This window comes from Lepidochelys kempii, chromosome 3, assembly GCF_965140265.1.
Source record: "Lepidochelys kempii isolate rLepKem1 chromosome 3, rLepKem1.hap2, whole genome shotgun sequence".
In the NCBI taxonomy this organism is placed as follows: domain Eukaryota; kingdom Metazoa; phylum Chordata; order Testudines; family Cheloniidae; genus Lepidochelys; species Lepidochelys kempii.
In genome coordinates this window covers 154,798,070-154,811,887 of record NC_133258.1, presented here as the reverse complement: position 1 = coordinate 154,811,887, position 13,818 = coordinate 154,798,070, and the positions used below count along the sequence as shown (strand labels likewise).

The 13,818-nt window shown below is 46.6% G+C and overlaps 1 protein-coding gene across 1 annotated transcript in view; it reads left to right on the top strand.

Moving 5' to 3' along the window:
- ALK (ALK receptor tyrosine kinase) overlaps nt 1-8,455 on the top strand; it is a 539,109-nt gene extending 530,654 nt beyond the window's left edge. Inside the window, exons 26-30 of the mRNA XM_073336696.1 lie at nt 38-130; nt 2,137-2,238; nt 3,812-3,946; nt 5,194-5,284; nt 7,751-8,455. Of these exons, the coding sequence (XP_073192797.1) occupies nt 38-130; nt 2,137-2,238; nt 3,812-3,946; nt 5,194-5,284; nt 7,751-8,455 (1,126 nt within the window). The remainder of the gene's footprint in view (nt 1-37; nt 131-2,136; nt 2,239-3,811; nt 3,947-5,193; nt 5,285-7,750) is intronic.
- Nucleotides 8,456-13,818: the final 5,363 nt, after the last annotated feature.

The window sequence follows — 13,818 nt, the reverse complement described above, 5'->3', positions numbered from 1 at the left end:
CCCTCTCTCTCTGCTGCTTTCCTTCTCTCTTTCTCAGGGACATTGCTGCCAGGAACTGTCTCCTTACTTGTCAAGGGTCTGGGAGAGTAGCTAAAATTGGAGACTTTGGAATGGCCCGGGACATATACAGGTAATAGAACGCAGTCTATGGCGTCACTAAGCAGAAATTTACCAGAACGGGAGATTATGTGCCTAGTTAAGTGTCATCATGTGCTGCTCTGTTTAACCCCAGTAAAGGGATATTTCTGAAATCCTTCCCATATGACTCCCTGTCTGATGCAATTTTTGCTTTCAAGCTGTGGATTGACAGGCTGCTCACTGCTTTCTCAGAGCCTTCTCCTGGGAGGAGTTTTCCATATGGCCAGAGAACATTTTCCCCTTCTCTTGGATTCCATCCCTAGTTGTTTTCCTTTCACTTTCTCAGCACTAACTGGCATAAGTCATTGGTGTGCCCTTTTGTTCTGTGGCTCCAAATCACTTTGAGTTTAATCTCCCTCCTCCTTGGTATTGACCCTGTTCCCTTCCGTTTTTTTGTCATTAGTAAATCTACTCAACTGACTGCATATAAAGTAGGAAAGATCAGGAGACTGTAATTACCCAAACTGGAATTTAGCCAGGCCACTAGGGTTAATGATGCTGCGCTTGCAAGAAGTGCCAGGAAATCTTTAATGATCACAAGTGGTCAGGACATCAGTTTACAGCTCATCTGCAACTCAGAACCTTAGCGCCCCCTAACACAGTGCTGGAGAATTGATTCACTCCTGACTCAGTGGAAAGAAAGCCACTTACTGAATCACCAACACAATTTCTTATAGTACCTTGGGGTTTTTCTGTTAAGAGGTCACCCATGCAAGTACTGAGCAGGGCTGACCCTATTTATCTTGAGTTCTGGGAATCTCACAGCCTGAGGTGATGGGACTGTAGCACTCCCTTAGAGATGTGAGTGCATTTGAGCTCTTAGGTTTTTGTTACCAAACAAGACCCTACTACCATGAAGCCCTGCAATACAAGAGGACTCTGATATGGCAAAACAGCCTCTGTCACACATGCACACTTGGCACAACTAACTGCTAGTACTCTTTACTCCTCTTCAAAGGAGCCTATGAAATTTACACACTTCTCCATGCACAGACATTCACTTTGTGTGCACACTGTAGTTTGCATGCACCAGCTCCCATTTGTGACTGCCAGTACAAGGGTTTGATCTTGATGGATTTAATTTTAAATGATATTGACACAAAGGGCCTGATGTCTAGCTAAGATTGTTAGGATTTTATGCTGGCAGCCATCACCGCAGTGTCTGGGTACCATCTACATAAAATTGATGGTAATAGCAAAATTCCTAGTGGATTTCATGTGCACTCTGGCTTTTCTCCCTTACCATGCTAAGAATGCTGCCTGGGGTATTCTCATAGACTCATAAACTTTAAGGCCAGAAGGGACCACCATGGTCTGACCTCCGGCACATTTCAGGCCACAGAACCTCACCCACCCACTCCTGTAATAGACCCTTAATCTCTGGCTGAGTTACTGAAGTCCTCAAATCATGGTTTAAAGACTTCCAGTGACAGAGACTCCACCATTTACACTAGTTTAAACCTGCAAGTGACCCAGGCCCCATGCTGCAGAGGAAGGTGAAAAACTCCAGGCCAATCTGACCTAGCAGAGTTGTTTTCTGGTGGTTGATTTGTTTGTTATAGGTTTTTATTATTTTTGAGGGGGGTGCTTAATTGGATGTGGGTATCAATGCTGTGAAATGTCATTCCTGCTACAGTGAAAAAGCTTTTCCAAAGAGGAAGGTTTTGCTCTGAGACACTTACGCGTGTGAGTAATTCCAGTGGAACTATCCACAGGATTACTCACAAGTTGCGGGATCAGGCACAAAGTGAGGGACAGCACAGAACTGTCCCTACATTAAATGCCTGTTCCCACTGTTACTATGAATAGAAAAAGATCTTGTCAGTATAATCTCTGCCATGCTCCTTTGTCTATAAGAAAAGCCCCGATTCAAGCTCTTTACTAAACAAGCCAGTCCCCAGACTGGTAACTGTAATCCTTTAATTAGAAAAGTACTATAGTAATGCCACTTTCTTTCTGAATCCTGGGCCGACTGTTCACTTTGTTTTTCCTCTGCAGGGCCAGCTATTATCGAAAGGGAGGGTGTGCAATGCTGCCAGTCAAATGGATGCCACCCGAGGCCTTTATGGAAGGAATATTTACATCAAAAACTGATACATGGTGGGCTTCTTTTTCTCATAATTTGTTTTTACAAATGACTCACTGTCTACTTCCCACTGTAAAAGGAACACTTTCCCGTCCTTCCCGCCCCCCCCCCAAAAAAAAAAAAAGAAGAAGAAGAGATGGAGGTTTGAAACCCAGGGATCTAGTGGAGGGGATGAAGGAGCGAATAGCCGGATCCTTGCAACATGAAGACTTTCTCCTGAGAGCAATGGAACTGGCTTAGATGCTGTATTGGTTATGAACAGGTGATCTAGGAAGGAAGGTGTCAGCTGTATGCTATTGAAAGGAGTCTAGCCTCTTTGTAGGAGCAAACCATCTTTCAGTGGCAGGGACAGACACAGCCAGTGTCAGAGGAGCAAGTGGAAACGCCCTGAATTGCCACCTCCCCGTGGCCCAATGCAGCACATTAAGCCATGTGTTTCCAGGTCCCAGGGGAAGGTGGGAGGGAGATTGGGCTGGCCAAGTCAATGAAGGGCTGTGGATACCCCCAAAAGTGCAGGGTCTTGAGCAGTCACTTGAACTGTTTGTGTCTGAGCCTAGCCCTGCTCACTCTGCTGTGGCTGGCAGTCTCTCGTGTCAGGAAGCAGAGGGCCAGTGTTGACAGAGCAGGGGTACTGCTGATTGGGAAAGAAACGCTCAGGCGAAGCTGGGTCAGGAAGCCCGGAGTGCAGGAGAATGTTTGGGGAGAGGAGGCGACTGTGAAGCCACCAGTACTAATGTTCACCAGCTGCCTTCCCAGGATGTGGAGTGAGAGTATAAAGCCTGTTTCTCAGCTGATGGAACAAGTTAAATCCTCCCAAGGACACAGTAGCCTTGTATGCTGTCCATCAGCACCAATGTGGTGATCCTTGGGCTGTTTTATTCTGTTCCCAACCACACTGCAGTGTTTAACTCATAAAATGTTGGCATTTTCCAAGCTGCCAGTCAAATGAACGCTGAGGAGGTTGTATTCTCAATCTTCAGAGTGTTCCATGCCCAGCCACAAAGACCACAGCTTGTGATGTAACCCAGGGAATATTCTAATTTTAATTCCCTGAAACATATGGGGCTAGGACTCTGCAGCTAGGGGTCACTTGTGTCATCTGTACAAGAGCAAAGTACATTGTTGTTTATTCAGGAACACAGGATTTGCCATAAAGGATCAAACCACAGTCCTGCCTCCGGCAGCGGCTAATACCCAATGCCTCAAAAGAATGTAAGTCCTCTCACAATAATACACCTGTTGTATCAAATTATGACATGCTAGACACAAAGTATGTATGATTATTTCCTGACCCTGCTGGGCAAACAGTGTAGTTGTACTCTGAAGCATGACATTTAATTACCCACATCACAGTCTTGGCTTGCTTAATAACTGTTGTTACTGATGCCCATAAAATCATCCAGCCCTTCTTTTACATCAGCCACTTTGTCTTCATGTTCTCCTGCAGCTGAGAATTCTGCAGGTTGACTGACTGTAGGGTGCACAAAGCAAATACTGGTTTTAATGGCTCTAAGTGCATAGCCGTTGAACTGCAATACTATTTTGTGCTTGTGTCCTTGACCTTCTTTCCTTCTGTTCTGTGTCCAGGTCCTTTGGTGTGTTGCTGTGGGAGATATTCTCTCTTGGATACATGCCTTATCCTAGCAAAAGTAACCAGGAAGTTCTGGAGTTCGTAACTAATGGAGGAAGGATGGATCCACCCAAAAACTGCCCTGGCCCTGTGTATGAGACTAATTCATTTTGTGCATGAACACTCTGCTCTGGCCAGAAGATTATTAGCTTTATTACCATATATTTAATGACCTTCCTTAATGAACTCAAGTTCCAAAGACTTTTTCCCTACTGGTAATGTTATCTGTCAGCCCTTTTAGGTTAGTAGTCGATGCCTTCTTGGGAAGTATTGACCATTGGCTAGTGTATTAACAAATATTGGTCAATAGCTCTGTCCTTCAGATTAGATGTAAAACTGCAAGTTCTGACCACCTGTGGCCATGAAAGATCCCTGATGTTGCTCACAAGTAGCAAAACCTTGGCTCAGTTAATTATGTTCTAACCTGCCTACAGTGAATTCCTTGTATGGTTTCAGTTGGGGCAGGTCATTTTTCTGAAGTGTCACTAGATTCCACCCCACAGGTGGTGGGTGAAGCAGTACATCTACCTGGATGGCCTGATTTTCAAATATGCTGTAGGGGCTCGGTGCCTTTGAAAATCAGTTCAATGGTGTTGGGACCCTTTGGAATAAAAGGTAGCACACAATTATCACTAGATCTCCTGCAGTACAGCATGGCTTCCAATTTAGTTTCTCAAGGCGATACTTCCCTGACTAGCCACCAAGGGCAGTGTATGACATCGAGTAACATCCTGTCTTCATCTGAATGGTCCACCTAAGGCTGTGTGGAAAAGGAACATCATGGTTTGGCAGGAATATTTTCAAAGGATGTATGGTAGAAGAGACTCCTGGCAAGGCACCTCTGTGGGAATTCCCAAACCACTTCTTTGAATCCATACCCCCATTCGTATCAGTTTGATTTCTAAATGGCAGTTAGAGCAGCTTCCCTCTCCATAAAGGTGTTTTTCCCCCCAGGACCAGACATAATGTTTCAAGTTTGTGGGAAGTGAGGAGGGGATTGGATGGAAATAGCCACTTTGTTAGGTCTTCCCCATATGTAGCAAAGGCCTGATTTTTTCACCAGTGGTGTCAATTTCACGACATGTTCCTACCAGCAGCATTTAAGGGTCTATTTGGCCCTTGAGGTGCACTATCTGCGTGCAGATGGAGAGTGGTATAGGCCCCTACACTTGAAGCCACAGCAGGATGGACTTTTTCAATTTTCGTGGAAGGTGACAATGAACACTTGGTGGGCGGGTGGGTACTGATGGACCATGGTGAACTGAAGTTCATTAACTACCAAACGAATCTTCCTTTTGCCTTCCTGCTTGTCATGATTTCTCTCCTTCTGCTGTTGTAGGTATCGTATAATGACCCAGTGCTGGCAGCACCAGCCTGAAGACAGGCCAAACTTTGCCATAATACTGGAGAGGATTGAATACTGCACGCAGGTATTTGCTTTTTCATCTTGCAGCATAAGACAACCAGTGGGCAGTACTGCACTACCTCAGTGAGCTCTAAACATGTATGTTGTGTTAGCCCGAAATCAGTGTCACGTAGTAAACGGAGGTGATGGATTCTCTCTGCCCTTCAGAAACACATGCTTCCATCTCACTGCCCAAAGAGCGGGGTGCCCCTCACTGCCCATGCACACACCCCACAGGAGGAGAGGCTGTACACAGGCATAGCAACTCTGTGACTGCTGTTTCTACATCAAGGTACAGTTCCTCAGCAAGCCAAAGGCCTGAGCCACTCCACCAGGTTGCACTCTAGCACTTTCACTCCTTTCTTCCCTAGCTGTGCTACAAGAGGATTGCCAGGTAACAGCCACTTTGCACATTTTAATTCTTAAGACGTTGACCAGTACTGAGCTGGGATGGATCTGACCCAGGGCACCAGTTCCAGTAGACCCCTTGAACTGTGGAGAGATTTGGATCCAGACCGAAATTTCTTGGTTAGAGCCAAGATGGATCTGAACTGGAACACTGGATGCAGTGATGAACTCTGGGGCAGTCTGGATCTAGATTCAGATTACATTTCTTGGGTACTGCAGTGCTATAGGAGCTCTAAGGTCAAGCAGAGGGATTGGGTCTCCTGACTTGAACCTGATTTCCCTTTTTAGTACACAGCTCATTAACCCAGCTCTTCCAGTCTAGTGGTCTCGCAAATGAAGCCGTCAAGAAACTGTTGGCTTGCAAGCTTTGGCACAGACCTGCACAAGGCCAGGCAGCATGTCATTTCACCACTCTGAGCTTCAGTTTCCCCATGTGTAAAATAGGGCTGGTACTGATCCACCCGCTGGGGTGTTGTGAGCTACGTTCCCTCGAAGGTGCACTCCTTCGCGGCTGTGCAAGAGGCCATCAAAGGCCACACACTTAATTAGCAGAGCCACACAGGTGTGCACACTGCACACAGGTGGGCCTGGAAGATGGCAGTGGGGTGAGGTGCGGGCAGTGAGGTGAGGTGTGGGATGGAAGATGGCAGTGGGGTGAGGTGCGGGCAGTGAGGTGAGGTGTGGGATGGAAGATGGCAGTGGGGTGAGGTGGGGAATAGGGGGTAGGTGGGGGCAGTGGGGTGAGGTGTGGGATGGTGATAGGGAAGCTTGGGGCGTGTGGGGCTGTGGCATGGCCAATAGCGACATCTCTGCCCCCCAGCCCGGGGGCTGTGGTGGGGAGAGACTCCTCTCCCCCGGCCCGAGACGCTTCTCCCTCCCAGCTCCAGGGCTGTGACGGGCTGAGACACATCTTCCCCAGCCCGAGACGCCTCTCCCTCCCTACCCAGGGGCTGTGACGGGGCGAGGTGCCTCTCTCTCCCAACCCTGGGGCTGCGGCGGGGCGAGGTGCCTCCCCCTCCCAACTCCGGGGCTGTGGTGGAGTGAGACGCCTCTCCTCCAGCTCCGGCCCTGGCCCCAGCCATGGAGCTGCTGCAGCAAGAGAGGGCTGGGAGAAGTCCTCCCTCCTCATCGCAGCTCTAGGGCAACCTGCACCCCAAACCTCTCATTTCCAGCCCCACCCCAGAGCCCGCACCCCCAGCCAGAACCCTCACCCCCTCCCACCTCCCTGCCCCAGCCTGGAGCTCCCTCCCACACCCTGAATCCTTCATCCCCCCGGCCCCACCCCAGAGCCCTCACCCCCTGTACTCCAACCCTCTGCCCTAGCCCTGAGCCTCCTCCCACACTGCAAACCCCTTGGCCCCACCCCCGCCACACATCACCTTCATATTGGTGCACATAACAAAATTCATTCTGCACATGGATGGGAAAAATTAGAGGGATCATTGTGAGGTTTAATCCATTAATTTTTGAAAGGTGCTTTTAGATCATTAGGTGGAGATGTTAACTCGTTTTTGTTTTTTGGTTGTCTATTAATAGTAAGCAGTTGACCCAGCTTCTCACACTTTTACAGCTTCATTTTCAAAACATTTTCAAAAGTGCCTAAGTCCCATTGAAATGCCTAAATTACTTAGGGGCCCGACTCCATGGAGGCTTAGGCTCCTAAGTGGCTTAGGTCCTTTTGAAAATGTTATCCTGCATGCCTAGAGTCCCCACCTTCCTCCACATTGCTGCTACATTTTCACAGCTGTAACTGCTTCTGCATTACAAGCGAATGGTATGAATTCTGTGTTCCAATCTGTGTCATCCCAACATTCTCCTTGCAGTTTCAGTTGCACCTGGGAATCCTCCTTCACTAAAGTCCATGTGCCATGTTTCTCTGTGCTGGTAAAAAAAGCTATCACGTTCCACCCCAGTGGTAGTTGCATTTCCCTGAGATTCCTTTTATAAAGTTTGCGCTCCTCTGTGGCAAAAGATGCTCTATGGATACAGGACAATTCTTATAAACAGGAGGCAATTGGCGACAATGCCTGAATATCAGCAGTGGCAAAAGAGTTTGAAAGAATCTCATTGTTCTCCCCTGTAGGATCCCGATGTTATCACCACCGCTTTACCTGTGGAATATGGACCATCCATTGAGGAGGAGGAGAAGGTTCCAATGCGCCCAGAAGACCCCAAAGCAATCCCTCCTCTGGTGGTCTCCCCACACCAAAAGAGAGAGGGTGACAAGCAGGCCCTGCCTTCTCCACCCCCTCTGCCCTCAGCCGTCACAGCTGGAAAACCTTTGGCAAAAGTGGCAGCCCCCGAGCCTCCGGTCCCTGTTAATGTGCGACCAGCCCTGGAAGGGGGACACATCAACATGGCATATGCGCAATCCACCCTAGCTTCTGAGCTTCAGAAAGGCAGGGGGTCCAGAAATAAGCCCACCAATCTCTGGAATCCAACATACGGCTCCTGGTTTGCAGAGAAGCCTGTCGTCAAAAACAATTCTCTGCTGGAGAAAGAGGTGTCCGAGAGGGAGAATTTGGGGCATGAAGGAAACTGTACTGTGGGGCCCAGTGTTGTGACTAGCAGGCTGCCAGGCTCCTCTCTGCTCTTAGAACCGTCTTCACTAACAGCCAGCGTGAAGGAAGTGCCTCTCTTCAGGCTCCGCCACTTCCCCTGTGGGAACGTCAACTATGGATACCAACAGCAGGGCTTACCCCTGGAAGCCTCTGCCCCACCTTGCGCTAGCAATTATGAGGACTCTGTCCTTAGAAACAAGAGCCACGTAGCCCATCAGGGGCCTTGAGAGCCCTCTGCACTCTGACTCTCATTCTGTGTGGCTCTTGAGCTTGGAGAGTATTGTCCTTGTCATCCAAGAGAGAGCAGACAGCGCTAACTTTCATTATGTGCCAACTAGCTCTGAAGTGCCACCCTTTGAAGCTGTGTTTTCAGATAACCCAGAAGCTTCAACTCATCGGAGCCTCTACTACTACTAAGAAAAAGGGGGGATATTAACGTTAACTATAAGGCCCAGCTTTCGGTTGCATAAACTTATATGCATGGTCATTGTCGTGTCGTGCCCTTCCGTGTGCGCTTCTTCTCAATTGTGTACGCTCCGCTTAAATGTATGGTCAGGATTCACTGCCTGAGTGTTTCATGTTTGGGGTTTTCCTTGCCAAGCTGCCGGTTGCTGTGGAATGGGACACTTGAAATCCCCTACGGATGGCAATGGTAGGGAAAGAACCATTTATTCAAAACAAAAAGGATAAAACGTCTTTGAATGAAGACACTGGGGAACATTCCCAAGTTGCATTACAGCTGTAACATAGTCTGCAGCAGCCCTTGAATATGCGGTAATTACAGTATCATTGGCAGAGCAATGGAAAGATGCCAGTCACACTGTCTGGTTTGTGAGTAAGATGGGAAGTTAACTAACTGTAGAGGAAGAGAATGAACTGCAAAAGGAGGATGGTTTATATTTTTTTCAGACCCAAAGCCAAGGACGGTACTGGCCCTTTAAAATTCTTTCTGTGCTACAGAAAGGAAGCATTGTGTTCTACAGGAACTTCTTGTTGTTCAGTGGAATTCAGGTGGAATTTTACAGGGCCAGGCTTGTGTGAGAGAGAAGTTGAAAAGGCCTTTGCAGTGAGAAGTCACCAGTAGATGGAAATACAAAGGTCTGAAATGCCCTTTGACATGCCCTTTACTAACGACTCCAACCAGAAGGCTTGACTTTGTACCCCCATCGGGATTCTAGGCAGTGTCTGCATTTCACGGGTTCGTTACCCTTGTTCCTTTAACAGAATTCTTGTCTGCTAGTCTGTTAAAAGCCCAAAGCTGCACTGATGCATTCTGTACACCTTGTGCATGAAACGTGTGTGGTTACAAGATACACATAAGAATTGAATTAATTTGTAAAGATGTACATTAACAATTTACAATATACTCCGATGGGGCTGCTGAAGCAGCCGTGCTGCCTAAAATACATGGTGCCTATTTCCATAGAAATAGGTCTATGGGAGCAGCAGCAAAGGAATATAGAAGAGATGGATCTCGATCCAAGACCTTTAACTTTGGGGGAGTGGTTCAGCATCCAATCTTGGATCCACACTTTGCAGTAAATTCTCTAACAAAAGAAACCAGAGCCCCAGATCAAAACACCCCAGTCTTTGGGGTGTCAGAAAAGGATCCATATCTGAGGACTGTGACCTGAGACACACCTCCCCCTTTAAAGTATGGGTGCAGTGAAGTTCTTGTCCCTGCTCTGCCTTCCCCCACCCCTCTGGTAAATAATGCTGAAGTCTTAGTAGTGTAATGTTGAAATTGTGCATCAATTTTTTTTTAAATGAAGCTTATGTTAGCAGGTTTGAGTTGTGAACTGTAATGATTCTGTGGGTGCTTTGGACTTCACTCATCTGCTACTGGTCTGTCGCATGTCATGGCTGCATGGATGTCATGGCTGTAGTGGGGGCCAGAACTCAGGACCGTCGGTGGCAAATACAGAGGCCTCTTCCACTTGAGCTAAAAGGATGTTTCTGAGCTATAAGAGTATTGGGGTTTCTAATCCTTTCTGTGGACCAGCCACTAGAGGAGTGACTTGCTTACAGACACTGGAACATCTAGCTTAGCACTGTTGCATTCACACTACTCTTGCTACTACAAGAAGTGAAGAATTCTTCTACTGTCTCAGGAAAGACCATGTGTTCCAATGACTGAGCTTTACTTTGTACCATCAAGGCTGTTTGCACTGCAATATTATCCACATGGAACTGAAATTTTCTTTAGACATGTCAGCTTTCTTTTCCTTTTTCAAAAAGGGTCCAGATGAATTTTTTTCAAGCAGACCCCAAGGGAAAGCTATATGATCTTACTGCTTTCTTTCACTCCTTTCAAGACAAGAAACCACTCTGAGTTTTTACTGCTCTACCAGCGTGTATAGATGAGGGAAGAACCTAGTCTGTGTAGTTGTATGGCCTTAAAGGAGCGTCGCTGAAATTTTAATAAACTGTGACTGTCCGTTTCAAGCATATTGATCTACAGGCCTGGGACTGCCTGACCCTGCAACTCCAGTTATTGACAGTTTTCCAATTGCTTCTGTTAAAAGTAGCATTTTTTTTAAAGATGCTTTAGAACATCAGCAAAGGAAGATGAACAGATGCCTGACTAGCCTTTTTCCCTCCTCCCCATTCAGGGGAAGAGCAAGGAGACATACTGATTTCTTTTCTGCCTCTCGCTTGTGGTGTGCATCTATAATTTTATTGCGGGAGGGGCATCACCTTATATGTGTGAGTCTCACAATGAGAGCTAAAACCATTACTACCATTTACAGCTGGCCCACATGAACAGCATGTTTTGGTCAGTGGAAAATGGGGAATTGTAATTTAAAGTTCCTGACAATATTTTCTTCTACCATTCTTGGAGAGACTGTAGGGTAGGATGAGATCTTCAAAGACGCACAAACCTCAAATGAAATCTTCCTCTTGATAGTCTCTGTGCAAAGTGCTTTGGGCTAGAACAGTGATGTTCAGATTGGCACTGGGCTTAGGCGGAGGAGGTTGGGATCTGTTGAATCAAGGCTAGGGTTAGGGCTGAGGCTGAATGGGGTGGAGCAAGATTTTAGCATGAGATTTTGGCCCAAACGTCAGAAATCTGAGTCAGCATTTCTCATGCAGTTTCCATAAGCGGTTTCAGCCACATCCAAAACATGACCCGAAATGAGCTGCTTTTGGAGCCAATGAAGACATGGAACCACAGAGGTAGGTCTGAATTCAGCTCCTGACATACTTCTCCTGGAATTCAGAGTTCAGAACATGGAGTTGTGGCTTATTGCTAATACACAATGCAACCCATCTGAGCCCCCCACCCACTCCTATTATGATTGTTACACCAGCAGACCCCATTTCAGTGTGTCTGTGCTCACTTCCCACCCCCTTGCTGGGTTAGTGAAAACTCTGGGCATTGCTCTATTTCTCTGTTCCAGTGTGTATAAAGGCATTTACCAAATCATCGTCTTTGGGAGCCCTCTGATGCACTGCAGTATTCTGCATGGAGCAGTGCCTGTTACCAGTTATAGTGACCTCCAGCTTAGTACTGTGTGGACCACATTCTGCCCTCTGCTACACATATACTACCCCCACCCCATCAGAGTCATACGCATGCTTTTTAGCCTGTTGCTTAATTGTAAGCGTCTGAGTAGTCCCGCTGACAATGTCCTTGCAGGATCAGGGCTTTAATAAGAGGCTTTTTTCCCTGCACACTAACCCCAGTAGTGGGGTAACGAAAGGAAACTTCTCCCTGCTGCTGCCTGTTTGTGCTGTGACTAAAATAGCATTTCACACTCCCAGTATTGCACAGTGCCTGGTCACTTTAAATGTTTAATAATAGTCTTGTCTAAAGGGGTTGAGAGATGCTGTGGTAAGAGCGCTGCTTCACTTGGATTATCACTGCTATGCTTTGTGAAATGCTCTGCAGAAATCAGTTCAGACAAGGAATTAAAAATGCGATGGATCAAGAGATGCATAACAAGTTTTTCCTAAAAGCGGGTGGGAAGGGCAACTTAACAGCTGCTTGGTTTGTTGCCTTTGTCACCACATAGCACTACAAAGGAGCAGGGATGAAGTTAGCAGAACAAGTGAATGGGATGAAAAACAGGTGGAGAGCTCCGTATCTGCATGGTCATGCAGTGATTGATAGATGGATATTCAGGTTTTTTATTTATCAAGTCTTTTATTTTAGCTATTTGCACCCCCAGTCTCCCTTGGAGGATCTGAAGCTATTCAGTGTTCATAAGCCTAATGCAGTAGGATCAGTGTAATTCCACAGTATTTTCACTGAAGTTCCTCCAGCTGTATACCAATAACAAAAGCACTAGTGTGTGTAGAAGAGGGGCTTGTATGTAGAGGGGGAAATTGAGGGCTTGCTTCAAACAGGCTCAGTTTTAAATGCCTGATCATGTGAGCCTACGTAACACTTTGACACATCATGTCTCCAGAGAGTCCTAACTAAAACACTAGATGCTATTTTAAGCTTGTAACAAACTTTTGTCCAGAACTGGTATTTTAAAAGTCAGTGTGTCTTGGAGTAAGTTTTATATAAAATGTTCATGTACATAGTATTCCCCCCATTGTGGGCCTTGTGATTCTACTATAAACTATCTCATTGTAGATGTCTTCATACGTAGCTACCTTTATGCTACAATGAAATGTGGGTAGCATGAGGGCCTGTAAGACACCCAGTCTAATGGAAAAATAACTATGGCATAGCTGTAAGTCATTTAACACTGAAACTGGCTAATTCCCATGTGGACTAGACCTAGGAAGGAGTGGTTCCTTGGTGAATTTCAGTAGGTGCTAGGTGGGTGCTAAGCTGTGTGTGTAAGGGGGAATGAGAGGACACCTGCTCAGCCTTACCCCTGCCCACCCCCGCCCATGTACCTCATCAGTGTTGTAGGTTCAGGCAGCTATAAGGTGAATTACAACAGAGAAAGGAAGTGGCTGTGGCTGTGGCTGTGTGAGAGGGGGACGTGGGCCAGGAAGCATAAGGCAGTGGCCTCCATCTGAGTTTAGGTTGTTCCACTTCCTGCTGGGACTGGCACGGAGCTCATGGGTAGGGTTACTTGAAGGTAGCTGTCTTCAGTTTAAAAATGGTGATGTTTTCAGCCTGTAATGAACCAGTCAAGTGGCGCATCCAACTGTAGCAGCACCTGCTTCCCTTGCTGCGTCTGGGCACAGGTGGTGCATTGTCACAGAAGCCTCTGTGGTCTCTTTCTACAATGCACGCCAGGACTAGTCGATTGTACGTTAAGAAGAGTTTAATTTTGCAAACTGGGCCCTAGAGCTGCCACCATCATCTTGGTAAAAGAACCTTGAAAAACTAATCGTATAAAAATCCTTTTATCCCTGTAAAGACATCACATGTTGCCTACCCCATATTCCCCAAAGGAAAGTATCTGCATCCAGCTTTTCTGGTCTGTAACAATGCTTCATTCGACTGTCTATCACAGGTACAGCAGCTTATGCAACATTATGTATAAAGGAAGGGCCTATGCACTTCAGGGATATTAAAAACATAATATATGGTCATTGAGTATTTTGTATTGAATAGTGTACTTGTATTGTAAACAAGTGTAGTGAATCAAAAGGCATGAAGATAAATAAAATGACTGACTAA